The sequence below is a fragment of the Pseudochaenichthys georgianus genome, unplaced genomic scaffold, assembly GCF_902827115.2.
Source record: "Pseudochaenichthys georgianus unplaced genomic scaffold, fPseGeo1.2 scaffold_490_arrow_ctg1, whole genome shotgun sequence".
Classification (NCBI taxonomy): Eukaryota; Metazoa; Chordata; class Actinopteri; order Perciformes; family Channichthyidae; genus Pseudochaenichthys; species Pseudochaenichthys georgianus.
This window is the reverse complement of record NW_027263052.1, coordinates 109,322-126,173: the sequence shown is the minus strand read 5'-3', so window position 1 is coordinate 126,173 and position 16,852 is coordinate 109,322. Positions and strand designations below refer to the sequence as shown.

General features: G+C 44.2%; 1 protein-coding gene across 1 annotated transcript in view; it reads left to right on the top strand.

Annotated features, from left to right (window-relative positions):
* The window catches only part of cyp26b1 (cytochrome P450, family 26, subfamily b, polypeptide 1), a 34,885-nt gene extending 22,659 nt beyond the window's left edge, over positions 1–12,226 (top strand). The window contains exons 3-7 of the mRNA XM_034078811.2: positions 5,481–5,599; positions 5,815–5,971; positions 6,100–6,255; positions 8,326–8,607; positions 9,468–12,226. Of these exons, the coding sequence (XP_033934702.1) occupies positions 5,481–5,599; positions 5,815–5,971; positions 6,100–6,255; positions 8,326–8,607; positions 9,468–9,860 (1,107 nt within the window). The 3' untranslated portion in view covers positions 9,861–12,226. The remainder of the gene's footprint in view (positions 1–5,480; positions 5,600–5,814; positions 5,972–6,099; positions 6,256–8,325; positions 8,608–9,467) is intronic.
* Positions 12,227–16,852: the final 4,626 nt, after the last annotated feature.

Here is a 16,852-nt window from a genome sequence, read left to right as displayed (position 1 = left end):
TGCGTCTGCCCTCGCTGCGGTTTGTCTTTCGGAAAAACTCTTTTCACCCAGAATATTAGCCTTCGGTGGATCGGCGGAGCCAGCCAGTTTCCATACGAGCCCGTGTTAGCTAGGAAACTAAGAGGAAGGACACTGCTTTTCCACTATGGACTCACACCTCATCTCCAAGTGTCTGACAAACAACTTCAAATAAACGTATTTCTTCCGTAGGACATATTTATCACTGTTGTCGCCTGATTGAAACTTCAGGCTTGATTAACACGTTTTCTTTCTGCACTCAATTTAAACGCCGATGTGACGGAAAAGAATACTTCTCCTCTCTTATCGAGGAAAGGACAGTATATCAGTTTCAGGAAAGCAAATGTCACACACCAATGTTTTGGGATATCGACACCTGGATATCAAAACTGAAATATTTCTTTGGATCGGTTTCCAGATTCAAGTCCAACCTCATTCACAGTATCATCAATATGGCTTGAATTTAAACCGTGGAGTCTTCACGAAACATTGGCAGAAAAAAATACAGGAATTTGACATTATTCAGATTCGATAAAATCTACCTTTTATTGTTGGTTCGTATCCGAAGACTATTCAGTTCTGAGGTGACGTGTCCTTCTTACTCTCCGATAATCATAATTCAGGGTTCATACACTTTTTCACCAATGACTTCTCAATGACTTCTCAATGACTTCTCAATGACTTCTCCATGACTTCTCCATGACTTCTCAATGACTTCTCAATGACTTCTCCATGACCTTTACCTAATTTCCCATGACCAAAAAAATTACAAAAACTAAAATCTCTCCACAGCGAAATACCTCGTCAGTTAAATGCTATTTTACGTTTCATTACTATACGATACAGTATGTATTATCATTATAATATTACTATTTCAGCAATTAGATAAAATATAAATTATATTTGATGCAACTTTAGTTCCATTTCCATGACTTTTCCAAAACTTTGGGAAAAATATTGTTTTCCAGGTTTTTAATGACCGTAAGAACCCTGATAATTATTAAGGACCCTTACTTTAGCTTGCCAGGCAATACAAACTGACAAGACACACTGATATGTAGAAAGACTTCTCCACTCCTATCAAGGACATGACTATAGCAATGTCTCACTCCTTTATCTGCATGAACTGAAATATATCCGTTTCCAGATTGAACTCCATCAATAGGCTATTGCCTGCCTTTAAACCCTGGAGTGCAGAAAAGAAACACTGGCATTTGACAGCATTCAGAGTTGATGCTTAAGGACCCTTACTTTAGCTTTCCAAGCAATACAAACAGACAAAACACACTTTAAAGGTGGCGCAGGCAAGTTTGAGAAACCGGCTCGAGATCGCGAGGATTTGAAAATACACAGCCGCAAGAAATCTGCCACTTCCTCACAGAGCCCCGCCCCCAACACACAGGAACGCGCACATGACCAATGAGGGCACGAGATAAGTGTGTGCCCTGGTTGAAGGCTGACAGGCAGGTAGGCCATCCAGTTACTTTAGCCGGCTCAGATGCGGCTTCCACGGATGATATTTCTTTATGGATTTGTTGTCAAAGCACTTCAGATATTCATCGCTATCGGGATGTTAAGAGCCGGTTTCTCAAACGTACCTTTAAAGGTGAAGTGGTAAACAGTAAGCCCCACGTGACCTGCAGTGGAAACATGTCGCTCCAAACTGAAATAACACGGAGAATCCACGTCGGGCGCCCTCGCGCACACAGCATGTTGACAGTGGCACCAGCTCTTTACTTCACCCTCCTGACATACCTCCCTGTTTCTCTTCTGTTCCTCCGCTGCACAAACCCTCCACATTTTCCTTCCCCCCCTTGTTTTCCTTTTTCTGGAACCGTCCCCCTATCCCTACATTTAGGGAAAGGAGAAACAGAGGGGGGGGAACAGAGGGGGGGAGATTGGAAAGGAATAATAAAAAAAAGGACGTGGTGGTATTTGATTGGCGTTTCAACCTGACATCCTCAACCTGTTTTCTTTCAGACTGTTTCGCATGCAGGCCGGTTTTCCTTTGCTCTCGACTCGGGTTTTTCTCGCACTGATAATCAATGTAGTGGTGCTTTAAAGAGGTGTGTGTGTGTGTGTGTGTGTGTGTGTGTGTGTGTGTGTGTCCTGTGCTTCTGCTCATCACCACTAGAGGGCACTGCCAATTTCTAGCTGAGCTGTCTACCGCCTCTTTACTCCGTATAATCAGTCTCTAAAGTCACATTTAAATACAAAAACATACATGACTAGTGAATTGTCGTGGAGTGTAAATATAGTATTATATGTAGAGTTGAACATGCGGTAATATTTAAACTGTGTTAGTGTTCATTGGCAATAAAGACGGCTGCAGTTCAGCGGATGTTTTGTTTTCATTTTGGACGTAATAGTCCTAGAGAAAACACAGAAGTAGGCTACTGATGTTTGAGGAATGCACTTCAACGTATTAGTGTAATACAATGATGAATAGCTATTGAAGTTACTTTTCTGCATTAAATAAACGTGTGTGGATGCTAAAGAACGCGAGGTGTAGTTCTGTTAACATGCGTTTAGACCAATACGCTGAACTAATGCGACTTAGTGCATTACGTTAACTTCGCCTTTTCATCTTAAACTCGCAGACAAAGCAAATCCTTTCCGATTCGAGGTGACGATAGAGACGGACGTGTGGACTGCTTGTTTGACTAAGAGAAAGGAATAAAAAGTATTTCAAAGAAAAAGAAAGGATGGATGAAGGGGCAGGGAGAGACGGGAAGAGGTGGGAGTAAAGGGAGAAGGAGAGAGAGAAGAATAAAGGAGTCTTTACATGTCTGCGGAACCAGCAGCTCGCAGCACTTTCACATAATTTAAGACATATGGACGTTATTAGGACGACCGTGTGTGTGTGTGTGTGTGTGTGTGTGTGTGAGAGTCTGGGTGTGTGTGTGTGTGTGTATATGCGCTGCAGGCTTCAGAAGACATGTCACGTTCTTGTGGTGCAGCAAAATGACCCAACAATCCTGTCCCAGAGTGACACGGCATATACAAACATGTAGAGAGATACCATAACGTGTGTGTGTGTGTGTGTGTGTGTGTGTGTGTGTGTGTGTGTGTGTGTGTGTGTGTGTGTGTGTGTGTGTGTGAGAGAGTGAGTGCGTGTGTGTGTGCTAGTCTGACCTGTAGTTACCTTTCAGTCTTGGCGTCCCTGCACACACGGTGACTGACTGACTCACAGTAGCGCTGCGGCTATTTATGAATGTCTGTGTGTGTGTGTGTGTGTGTGTGTGTGTGTGTGTGTGTGTGGGAATAGGCAAAGCACTCGCTCAAATTGACCAATTATGCATAATCCAGTGCAGACGGGTTAAATGGCTAAATTCACTACGTTACACAACCTCTCTTTTGGCTTAACCGATATTCCCCTGATCTTTCTGTATCGTGTTCGTCTGGCCCTCAGGCGAGTGATCAGCACACAGCTGGCCCATACATCGCCGAGTCATGTTTCAAACCCGTAAACGTGAACGGGCAATTGATCGGAAACTAATTAAAATATGAAATGACAGATTAACAGCCATTTCTGTGAGGAAAGCCCCAAAAATGAATGATTTCATCGCCCACTAAATCTCAAGCAGCGAACCGAAACTAACCAAAGAAAGACGGGACGGATGGACTATAATCAGTTCAATGACTCGGTAACTAAGCAACCAACAAAGTGACAAACAAATATGACACAAGTAGCCAATCCAAGTTTCACCCGACTCCAAACCAGTGGTGTCCAAACCCTCGTTCTTATCCAATGGACGACCCGATGGCGACAAGTCAATCGTATGTTGGCCTCTATCCAGCCCAAACGAAGAAGGGGCAGCCTTGTGTGTTCTTCCGCAGCCCTGAGGTCAGATCGTGTGTGTAATCCCCTGTGGTCGGGGGTGGAGAGCAGGTCATGTAAGCTGATCTGGGACCAGCAGCCCCAGGGCGCGGCAGCAGAGGAAATGTAGTGCTGCTAACGTCTTAGAGCGCCCTGTGATCTGCACTAACCACTCCCTAACACACACAGCATATATATACACCCGATACAATGTCACACACACACTTTGACACACACACACACAGCACCAGCTCAGTGGACTATTGTTCATTCATTCTGAGGGCGACGGAGGGAGGGACGCAGGGAGGAATGATGGGAGAGAGAGATGTAAAAAGGGCAATAGAGGAGAAGGTTGGAATAAGAGGAACATGAGGGAGAGGACAAAATAAAATACGAGCGCCCGACTGATGGTTTAGCGGCTGAAACATCGACCTCAGGAACCACATGTTGGGCTCCTTCTAGAAGCTTCTTTCTTTCCTCCGAGACTCCATGATGTCTCTGTGAACACTTTGTCTTGCCATCTCAATGGATTCCCTGATTGAAAGCATATTGCAGATACACGACCGAGTGTGTCCCTTCTGCGTGGGTTATAGTACCGGCTGTCCTGAAGGTTAATTCATAGTTTATCTGCATGTTTCATAAAAGCCATAAAAAAGAACCCATAAAACAAATGGAGAAAACCACAGACGGGAAGCAATTATGAGTTCGGACAACGTGAGCGAGGTCATTAAACAAACAGTTAAAAGTTATCGGACGAACGTAATGTCAATGCGAAAGTTAATTGATACACCAGCCACTGATCATTAGAGGGACGTATTTATCTCGAAAGTATTTTCACGTCGCTGCGCAGATAACACAAACCATGTGTTCCAGTGGCTCCACAATGCCCCGCACGGCCTTCCTCAACGTGACGAATAAAACAGTTCTCGATAGCTCAATCCTCTCGAAAAGTCATGGCTACAATTCTTCGTGTTCACGACTAAAAGCTGGCATTTCGCCGAGTAGAACCCAATGGATTATGACCGTGTTAATATAACCTGACTCGTGTCCAGTCTGCTCAATGTTCAAGACTGTTTTTAGGGGTGTTTTTGTAAATCAGAAGGAATGTTATTTGTCCAAACAACCCTGACGACCGGTCGACTGATTCCTACAAAGAAGTACCCCGAGCAGCCAGGAAAGATTTAACTCCCCCCCCCCCCCCCTTCTCTGCCTGTCATTCTGCTTCTGCTGACTACAGGGCGAAACCTCCACCGTGTGTACGTCTCTGTAAAGAGGGCAGGGCGATGAATAAGGAAATGAATACGATTGAACACACGACGGAAAGTCTTGTCTACGTATAATTCGAGACGAGCGAGACGGATTAGAACATATGTCAGAGATGTGACAGAAGGGGAAAAGAGGGGGGTACCGTTATCCACGAGTCAAGGCAAGGCAAGTCTGTTATATTGAAGAAACATCGACTTTAGTTCAAGGGATGAACGCGTTAATTTAAATATGACAGCCCTCTGCCGTCGGTTCATACGTCAGTCATGATTTCCCACACTGAAGTCCGGCGCTTGCACTCGTTCGAACGAATGTCTCTATGCTTGTGCGAAGTCGTATATATATCTGAAGGGTGTTGTCTGTTGCTCTGTCCGTGCAGGTGTTTGCCAAAGTGTTCAGCCACGAGGCCTTGGAGTCCTACCTCCCGAAAATCCAGCAGGTCATCCAGGACAGCCTCCGAGTGTGGAGCTCCAACCCCGAGCCCATCAACGTCTACAGGTACGCCGACAGTCCTAGAGTCGAAACGCATTCATAAGGGATGCACACGGGGCAGGGTCATTGCTACGAGAAGGAACGCATGAAGAGACTGTTGGGAATAAAGCAAAACGTCATCGGCGTGTGAAGCTTGAAGCCTTGAGGTCTCGAGATGGGGATGGAAGTCAGGGTCTATCCACAGATACGATCGAGGTCCTCACGTGTTGTCTTTCCTCCAGGGAGAGCCAGAGATTGTCGTTCACGATGGCGGTGAGGGTGCTGCTGGGATTCAGGGTGTCGGAGGAGGAGATGAGGCATCTGTTCTCCACCTTCCAGGACTTCGTTGACAACCTCTTCAGCCTGCCGATAGACCTGCCCTTCAGCGGATACGGGAAGGTACGTGTTGACGACCTCATGTCTGGACCGAACGCTAGTTGATGTGGTGTGGGTACATACAAGGCATGGGTACATTGGTTTAAATCAATCTATGTCGGTAGCTAATGATAACGTGTCTTTCCTCACAGGGTATCCGCGCGCGAGACGCCCTGCAGAAAAGCATAGAGAAGGCCATCAGAGAGAAGCCGCTGTGTTCCCAGGGGAAGGATTACAGCGACGCGCTCGACGTCCTGATGGGGAGCGCCAAGGAAAACGGCACCGAGCTCACCATGCAGGAACTGAAGGTAACGCATAGACATCACCTGAGCGCGCGGGGGGGGGGGAGGGGGGGGGTGCTGGAGGGAAGCCAGACGCACAAGAAGCCACTCCATCACACGGCGTTAACACGTATTGCGCAGATCCTCGCTCTAATGCTGTGTGTTCACACAAACACACGATAGACCACACTCACTGTTTACCTAGCAGAGTGCTGCCAGAGGGAATCCGTCTTGGCTGACTGAAAACACACACACACACACACACACACACACACACACACACACACACACACACACACACACACACACACACACACACACACACACACACACACACACACACACACACACACACACACACACTTCACACACATCACTTCAGGGGACATTACATTGACTTACATGCATTTCCTGGAGACTTATCCTCAACCATAACCAACACATGCCTAACCCTTACCCTTACCCTTACCCTTACCCTTACCTTACCCTTACCCTTAACCTTACCCTTAACCTTACCCTAACCCTAACCAAGTCTTCACCCTATAATTAATGATCCCCCTTATGGGGACCTCCATTTTGTCCCCATAAGGGAGGCGAGTCCCCACACATGACTATGTAAACAGATGTAGGTCCCCACAAGTATAGTAATACAAGGACACACACACACACCCACACACACACACACACACACACACACACACACACACACACACACACACACACACACACACACACACACACACACACACACACACACACACACACACACACACACACAATTAGCATACTTTCTCATACAAATCATCTTGGCATCATAAGCAATTAAAGTGACTTATGATATACAGCTATATGTAAAATATGACTGCAGGGATGCTAAGTTGATGCCTGTGGGCAGACGGTAACAGAATCACACACACACACACACACACACACACACACACACACACACACACACACACACACACACACACACACACACACACACACACCACACACACACACACACACACACACACACACACACACACACACACACACACACACACACACACACACACACACACACACACACACACACACACACACACACACACACACACACATTCGTAGACAGGCACACCCTCTATTTACCTATTAAAGTAATTCTGAGGAATTCTGTGGAAACTCAACTCTCGCTGCCTCTATTTCGCTCACTGTGGTTTCTGGGTTAAGTCCAGGGCCAAAAATAAGTCAACACTCCCCCTGCTAGGGGTCTGAAAGAGGCCTCCTGTACGCACACACTCACACACACACACACACACACACACACACACACACACACACACACACACACACACACACACACACACACACACACACACACACACACACACACACACACACACAACACACACACACACACACACACACACACACACACACACACACACACACACACACACACACACACACACACACACAGTATATAAATACACACACAAAGTGAACTGGGGAGCCCCTGTCGCAGAGGCCCATGCTGAAGCACTCTCCTGCAGTTTTCTGACGCACGCTCCTCGAGGAGGCGGAGATGTGTTTCGACACTGATGATGGCATATCAGGGGTTCATAATGATGTTATGTTGGTGGGGTTATTTATTCCACTGCCCTCATCGTGCACCAACTGTTGTTATTGGACTGGGACTTTTTAGGAATTAAAAGCATCATACTTTTATGATGTATCGGTCATTATGAAACAAACGGCAGGCAGGAGGTGTGGGGTAACGGTTTCGTGCCAAAGGTAACGTGAGGTCCAAGGTTGAGTTTGCTTCACAATATTTCATACTTTCAAAAGAAATCAAAATGCCGCTGACAACACGCTGGGTGTGAAAAGCTGTTAATGTTCGGTTACATATTGCGTACAAAGTAATCGTGGCTATGGCTGGACATTTGGCTGATATTCACCGTCAGACTTTAGCGTACAAATACTAAATATGGCCACTGTCTGGACGCTTTACTCGATCAGAAGCAAAGCCAGAATACAGTTTGAGTGCCCATAACTTATAAGCAGACATGTTCTCAAACCAGTGCACTGACTTCTTTCTCCTCCATCTTCCCACAGGAGTCCACTATCGAGCTGATCTTTGCCGCCTTTGCCACCACGGCCAGTGCGAGCACCTCACTCATCATGCAGCTCCTCAAACACCCTACCGTCCTGGAGCGCCTGAGGGAGGAGCTGAGGGTCCGGGGGCTTCTCCACAATGGCTGCCTTGTGCCCGGAGAGCTGGGGCTGGACACCATCGTGAGCCTCAAGTACCTGGACTGTGTCATCAAGGAGGTGCTGAGACTCTATACCCCCGTCTCAGGGGCCTACCGGACCGCCATGCAGACCTTCGAACTCGACGTGAGTAGTCTATTAATACTTCTTAAATGTAGCCACTTAATCTGAAGTTCATACAGACCTTTGAACGTCTGAGGAGACTACATCGAAACACAAAGATTTAAGGGCATATTTATCGAGGACAAAGGGCTGTCACGACGATTGATATTTGCTCGTATGATAGAAGATAAATGGTGCCTTGTATAATAGAACATTCCCCAATGCTCGTAGACCGAAATCAGATTCCAAAGTTTCTGGCTTGACGTTCCTAAATTTGGGAAAAACAACAACCCTGCACATTTTTCTGTCTTCTTTATGTCGTCAGGGAGTGCAGATTATATTAATACTTCCCAACTGAATACTGTAGCCACCTAATGATTTAAATCTGAAGTTCATACAAATAATACACAAGACCTTTGGAAGTCTGAGGAAACTACGCCTACCATTTTAGCAGGGACGAAGACACGACGATAGATATTCATATTTGCTGGTGTGATAGAAGATAAATGGTGCCCAGAAAATTCCCCAATGCTTGTAGAAAACCTGCGTTCAGATTATTTGCCAAATTGCAAAGTGTCTGGCCTTCCAAGTTTGACATTTCCAGATTTGGGAAAAACAACAACCCTGCTCAATTTCCGCGTTTCTTTTTGTCTTCCCAACTGAATACTGTAGCCGCTAAATCTGAAGTTCACACAAAGAATAAAAAAGACATTTGAAAGTCTGAGACAAGTCAGGTTCTACGCCTAAACACAACGATGTAAGGACATATTAACCGAGGACCAAGTGTCGTCACGACGATAGATATTTATTGCAAGTTTGACGTTTCAAGATTTGGGAAAAACAACAACCCTGCTCATTATCTGCGTTTCTTTCTGTGTCTTCAGGGAGTCCAGATTCCAAAGGGCTGGAGTGTGATGTACAGCATTCGGGACACCCACGACACCGCGGCCGTCTTTAAGGATGTGGACGCCTTCGATCCTGACCGTTTCAGCCAGGAGCGAGGAGAAGACAAAGAGGGACGGTTCCACTACCTGCCGTTCGGCGGCGGTGTTCGGTCCTGTCTTGGCAAACAACTGGCGACCCTCTTTCTCCGTATCCTCGCCATCGAGCTGGCCAGCACCAGCAGATTCGAGCTCGCAACCCGGGACTTTCCACGGGTGATCACGGTACCGGTGGTCCACCCTGTCGACGGGCTGAAAGTCAAGTTCTACGGATTGGACTCCAACCAGAACGAGATCATGGCCAAGTCAGAAGAGCTGCTGGGAGCCACTGTTTGAAGGGCAGAGAGCTGAAGAGTCGAGGGGAGGGTGATCGCAGAAGTCTTTAAAGGAGAAGATTGAAGGAAGGAAAGAAATAAGTTCTTATTTGTTCTCCTCCACCACCAAGTTGGAGGTTCCTTTTCAGACTAAGAGAAACGTCTTTGTCTCTTTCTTGTTACAACTGATGATGATCAGGACTTTCCTCTGAGAGAGAAACTGCCAAAAAACTTCTTAATTATTCTCTATTCTGTGTATTTTTTTAAGGAAATATACAAACTAAATGTATGTACAAACAAAAAGCTATGTAATATAATTTGAAAAAGAAAGGTGGGTAGTGCACAATGGGAGAAAGAAAAGTATGGTGGTACTTTTGGGAATATGAAGTGTTGAAAGAAGAGAAAATGGTGGACGACACAGGGTATAGGACGGAAGGACCAGTTTAAGAGCAGGGTAAATGAGATGGATATATCGACTGATAGTTTGACATGTTCTCCACCAAGATTCAACTCAAGAGTATATATATCATTGGTGGCATTGTGTTCCCATTGAATTCAAATAGTTTACTAGCTTACAGTAAATTAATGATCATAGCACAGGTACAATGTGTTGCCGAGTTAGTCCAATCGAACAGCAGGTGTTAAAGGACATAGCTTACGAATAAGGCACGTAGTTCTGATGGAGAGGATATACTGAACGGGTAAAACACGTTACATTCAAGGGCTAGTCTTCCCTTCATGCTTTCATTTCACAAAGCAGCCTGTACACTTAAGGGTCTGTACACGTTCCTATAATGCTTCCATACAGTGGAATAAGCTTCAGATCGTTACTCTCTGTCCACAAAAACAAATCAGGGGTTTCCGGGGCACTTCTGCAAACCAAGGAAGCATTGAAGTCGAACTCGCCATTGGTATCACTTTAAAGTAACTGGATCAAGGTCCAGGTCTGCTTCGTACACTCTCCGAACCTGTGCTTTGATACACTACACTTTGATGTTGCGTTGAGATTGTACTCTTTCGGACTTTATCTTGCAACAAGTCGATAAAGAAGTCGCCCTCATGAAACCGGGAGTAACTGGAGGACGAAAGAAGAGACAAACCTACATACATGCTGCTTGAGTGTTGCTTTGTCATTCCGTGTTCGTGTGCCGACTATTTTATTTTTCTCGTCTCCTCGGTGCAGCCATTTTGAGGTGTGTGGAGAAGGTGACATGTTGTCTTGCTGCTCCTCCAATCAACGCTAAGAATGCAAAACAAAGTAAAAGTCCATGGTTTAAGCGACTTTATTAGCTACGAAGAGATTTATTGTTTGAGGTGATTGCACAATCAGGACTCTCAGAGCTTTGCGACTTCCATATTTTTGGAGAAGGAAGACTTTGTTCTCGGTTTCCGATACGTAGAACAAAAAGGGAAAAAAAAAAAGCTAACCGCCACGGAACTCTGGGACTCGTTCGCGGAACTCTCGGACATTCTAGAACCCCCCCTCGGATGGAGTTCTAAGTTCCGAACGGAAGCTCGAGAGAGAAAGAAAGGACCAATGAGGTTTCAGGGGACGCTCTTATTGGACGATCCTGTTGTCCAATAGCATTCCAGATGGATTCTGCCCGTGCTAGACATTGTTCACTCTTTCACACCAACCACACCACTGATTTCTTCACGATAAAAAATATATAAAAATAGAGTTTTTTTGCTGCTTTTCTTGTGTATATTTTCTATTTGAGAGTTCTAGATCGCAATAGTTTGTATCAAGTGCTTTTTTAATCATTACAAATAATGATTAATTATGTGCGTTTTGTGAAAGCAAGGAGCATAAATAGATTATAGTGTATATTAATTTGTACAATATTCCTCCCTTTAGCAAGCCATGTGGAAAATCAGCTATTTACGTCTACTAATAACCTAATAGTAATGTTATTGTACGATTAATATTGTTGTTATAAGATATTTGAAATGCTATTTTTTATTCTATTACAGATCTAGAGTTTTTAGCCTAAATGAGAAGGTAAATATTGGATGTATTTAGAATGTTATGTATTTCAGTTATATTGTAAACAGTGTTTAAAATGTTAATATTGTTGATTTGATAACTGTTTGATAATTATTTTTTGTTTTGTTATTCAGACTTATTATCACTGCATTTTATTTGATATTAATTATGGAAAACAGAAAGCACTTGCGAGGTATGTCTATGTTTTAAGTGCCATGCGACTACACGTCCCCTTCCTCTCACCTGTTGGTCTTATGTCATTCTGTACATAATATTTGTATTTCTTTTTACAGGAAAAATGTTTCATTTAGTTTAAATATGAATGTCTACTTTCTTCCTTTCCTTTTTTTGTTACCGTGATTGTTAAATGTACTCCTGTAATAAACTATAAAGTAAAGATATCTAAATATTGAGTTTTCTACTCTCTTCTAGCGAGCTAAAGTGTGAAAGCAACTTGTTGTTTTTATAAACCACATAAGTAGCACGTCCAGCATGCTAATCCGGCAGATGGCGGGCAGCCTGTATGCTAACGAGCTAACGGAATCCCAACATGTAAATCAGAATGGTCAGGGAACTAGTGGATGGGGAACAAGTGAGACCAGGTGCCTTCTGTCAGCTTAAATAAACGATTTCCAACGACAGTATTTTTAAGAATAATACACCCATCAGCAATATGTTAAACTATTCATACGATATCTGCACACAGTGTTATTAAGGTTTGGTTACAGTTCAGCAGCTAAAAGGCCACTATTCATCACGCATCTGACATTTACAACCTTACTTTGTAAACTATTACCAGCTTCTGCACGACCATAAATCCCTCAGAAGCAAAACTCTCGTAGATACTTTGATCCAAACCTCCAAAAGCGTATGTGTAGGGATGAATATCAACGCTTAGCAAAGACTGATTGGATACCTTACTATAATCCTAGCAGTATTGCTTCAAATCTAAATCTACTTTGTCCGTCTTTGGGAGTACCATACATCCCTCGGAAAGGTACAACCAAGATGCATAACAGTCAAACGCTCGAGTAGATACTTTGGTCCAAACCTCGAAAAGCGTATGTCTTAATAAGAATATGTAGCAGAGACAGAATGGACGCCTTAAAGTAATCCCAGCACTATCGTTTTTGTATTGTTGTTGTATTGTGTACGTACATTCAACAGGTGTATCAGCAAAGCCACCGTACACAAAGAACCGTGGACAGATCCTGCACACTATTCAAGGGTCCAACAACAGAACATCTCCGGTCAATAAGCGCCACATTAACTTCAATTACATGATGATGTCAACGAGTTATAACTCAGCAATGACTGGGACATCGAGAATAGGCAATCACATGGAAAGAACATATTCAAAATGTGTAGAATTAGAGCAAAATGCGTTGGGGTGACAACCATAGGCAAAACACAAACTGGTTTCCAATGATCCAGTCAAACATGTAGCATACCCATCATGCATCTGACATTTACAACCTTACTTTGTAAACTATTACCAGCTTTTGCACGACCATAAATCCCTCTGATGCATAACAGTCAAAAACTCTCGTAGTTACTTTGGTCCAAACTAGGCTGAACGATTAATCGATTTTAAATCGCAAAGCCTGCATTTTCTTTTTAAAACCTTTTGTTAAAACTTTTTTTGTTCTTCTTGTGTGTCAGTCCTCCACACCAATCAGAAGTGCTGTGCTCCACATGTACCAGCCATTGTTAACCAATCAGAAGTGGCCCATGATAGAAGGTGATAGACAGATTGATCCAATCACCTGCCAAGTGCTCTTGAAAGTGCCTGCCCTTTCCAAATGGCTTCCAATGGAGCTTCAGATGCTTTGGTGAACCATCTGGGTCAGGTTAGTACTGCTCCATCACGTGTTTCTATCACAGGGAGAATCTGAAACTGAAGCTCGACTTTAAAGCAACCCAACGGAAGTTTCATGTAAGTTTAGTTCTGTCACTCGTAGCTCGGGCTGCGGGGTGCTAGAGACGGGAGCACGTTGATGCGACCTTCCTAGCCGGAGATATGGATTTTACAATAAACTTCCATTGGGTCGCTTAAAAACAAATATCGCAAATCGAATCTCAATATCGGTCAGAAAAATTGCAATTAGTTTCTTTCCCTAAATCGTGCAGCCCTAGAACAAACCCCCCAAAGCGTATGTGTCGAGGCGAATATCAACGCTTAGCAAAGACTGATTGGATACCGTACGATAATCCCAGTGGTATTGTTTCAAAACTAAATCTATTCACAAATGTACGTCCATTCTGCACTTCTGACGACAGGTGCATCAGCAAAGCCACCAGTCCCAAAGTGAACGTGGACGGATCCGGCACACTATTCAAGATCTCCGGTTAATAAACGACTGGTTCACGTAAAGGATCTGAGGACGTCGTTGAGTTACAAGCAATGACTGGTGCATCGAGAGTGGGCGATACATATTCCACAGGTGGACAATTGCAGCAAACTGGGTCAGGGAGACACTTGGGTATTTCTTCCATGATAACCTTTTGCCAAGAATAGTAAGAATCCTTTTCACAAGGGACTTAGTAAAACATCACTTCGACGACATGATAGAAAAACAAAGGATCAAAGAAGACTTCGATAAATCGACTGTTTGTTTTGTTGTATCCATTTTGTTATTGCACTCTTCAGATTGTGGGCAACACACAGATGATGGTCTGGTTTCGACTCTCAGCACTGACTGACTGATGTCTCAATGCCTCTGTATCTGTCTTTATTTCCCAGCCAGCAGATCGCTGTGGTTTGAAAACATCAAGAAGAACCCGGCTGTGTGATGTTCGCCGGGAGTTTCCTTCAGCTTGATGGAAGACAGAAACAGAGACAGGCAAAGAGGGAACGGTTTTACAATGAGCACAGATGTAAAAAAAACCTACACACACTTCAAAGGCATGGTTTGAGGACACACACACACACACACACACACACACACACACACACACACACACACACACACACACACACACACACACACACACACACACACACACACACACACACACACACACACACACACACACACCACACACACACACACACACACACACACACACACACACACACACACACACACACAAACCTAACCCTTACCCTAACCAAGTCTTCACCCTAAAATTAATGATCCCCCTTATGGGGACCTCCAATTTGTCCCCATAAGGGAGGCGAGTCCCCACACGTGACTATCCAAACAGATTTAGGTCCCCACAAGTATAGTAATGCTAGTCCACACACACACACACACACACACACACACACACACACACACACACACACACACACACACACACACACACACACACACACACACACACACACACACACACACACACACACACACACACACACACACACAACTTCTTGGAAGGACAAAGAGTTAAATTATGTTTGTTTATAGTTTTGCCGCCAGTATAGACTGTTTGCAACACTAAGTGCTGCAAGATGAACCACTTCAAGGGAACTAGGATAATGTGTGTGTGTGTGTGTGTGTGTGTGTGTGTGTGGACATCTGATGGTTGGCTAGTTTGTCAGTATACATCTTCTGGATTCTCATATCAGAACACGTCTCACTACCAACTTGATCGTTGCCGACGAGATATACATGAACTTGTCTCTAAACATGATAAATGGACATTATATTGCAGTATATAGCGATTTCCCCGTCTTTACGACCCCTCAAAAGCGCGTTTGACGGTCAGCATTCACCCATTCGAAGAGACACTAAAATGCTCTTGATGTTGAGACAGTTTTAATGACCACATGATATCGAGTTAATAGAAATCTGTGCCACGTTTTTGGAGTAAAATCAATCTGAAAACTCACAAAAAGAAAAGCCAAAACAGGGGAGAAAACTTGCGTCGTCTCAGACGTGACTCTCATCTCTACGGAAGGATTAAACCTCCGCTATTATCCACCAGACTGGATTCAGGAGCGCACACGTGCCCCCTCAGCTGCAGGTATAAGGGACCATGAGGAATGATAACCAATCAGCACGCAGACTGAGTCAATACATTCACACCGCTCTGGGAGAAGACGTGTGACGATCCATCTCAGGACTGGATGATGTGGAGAAAAGAGTAGAGACACCGAATAATCGCCAAAAACATCACGAAGGACTCTCATTATAGATACATCCTATATCTCCGAGCACAATCGATTTCAAATATAGTATAACAAAAGAACGAAAGGAGAAATTGAAAGTGAAAATAAAAGTATAATCCGCTTACGACTCAAACTAAATGTTTTTACAGCTGCATTTTTACCCCAATTTCCCCATTGATTCAATAAGTGCAAGGTGTAAATAAATATTACCGGGAAGTTGTGTGTTGTCTTGATTTATATTTGCAAGGAATTTCATGGCAGTTCAAGAAGGTGTCAGGAGGTTCAATTGTGTGTGTGTGTGTGTGTGTGTGTGTGTGTGTGTGAGGCCCAGGGGGAAACTGCTGGTTTAGGTTCAAGAAAAACATGTTGAGGAAATATGATTTCGATGTCATTCAGTTTCGTCTTTCCCAAAAGAGAATCTTGGAAGTGTTTCCACTCGAAAGAAGGAGAAACCAGTCAACTGTAGCCGGACATATCATCTTAACATGAGTCAGTCGATCACAAATGGTCAATGACTGTCTTTAAATATCGGAACCACGGAGGGGAACTTTGAGTAATTCGGGACGGTGTTTCCTGCTATCGGTTAAATGTGTGGGATGTCCCGCGAAACCATCCGTGTGTCTTCACCATTAGTTCCTGTTATCGTCTGCAGTGTCCGTGAACAAGTGTCAGTATCTCCAGGAGTGAATGTCTCTTGGTAAATCGCCACGAGTTTCGGTCTGTGATTTTCCTTATTGCAGTTTCGTGGGGTTTTCCTGCATTAACGGCCTGTCAATCAAGTGTCATCAGCTCTCCGATGGATTAAAAAAAAACGTCTTTAGCAACAGCTGCAGCGTCTCGATGACAAACCACGAACCCCAGTGTTTGTAGAGCTATTTTATAATGCTTGTTTTACGACACCGCTTTCGCCACC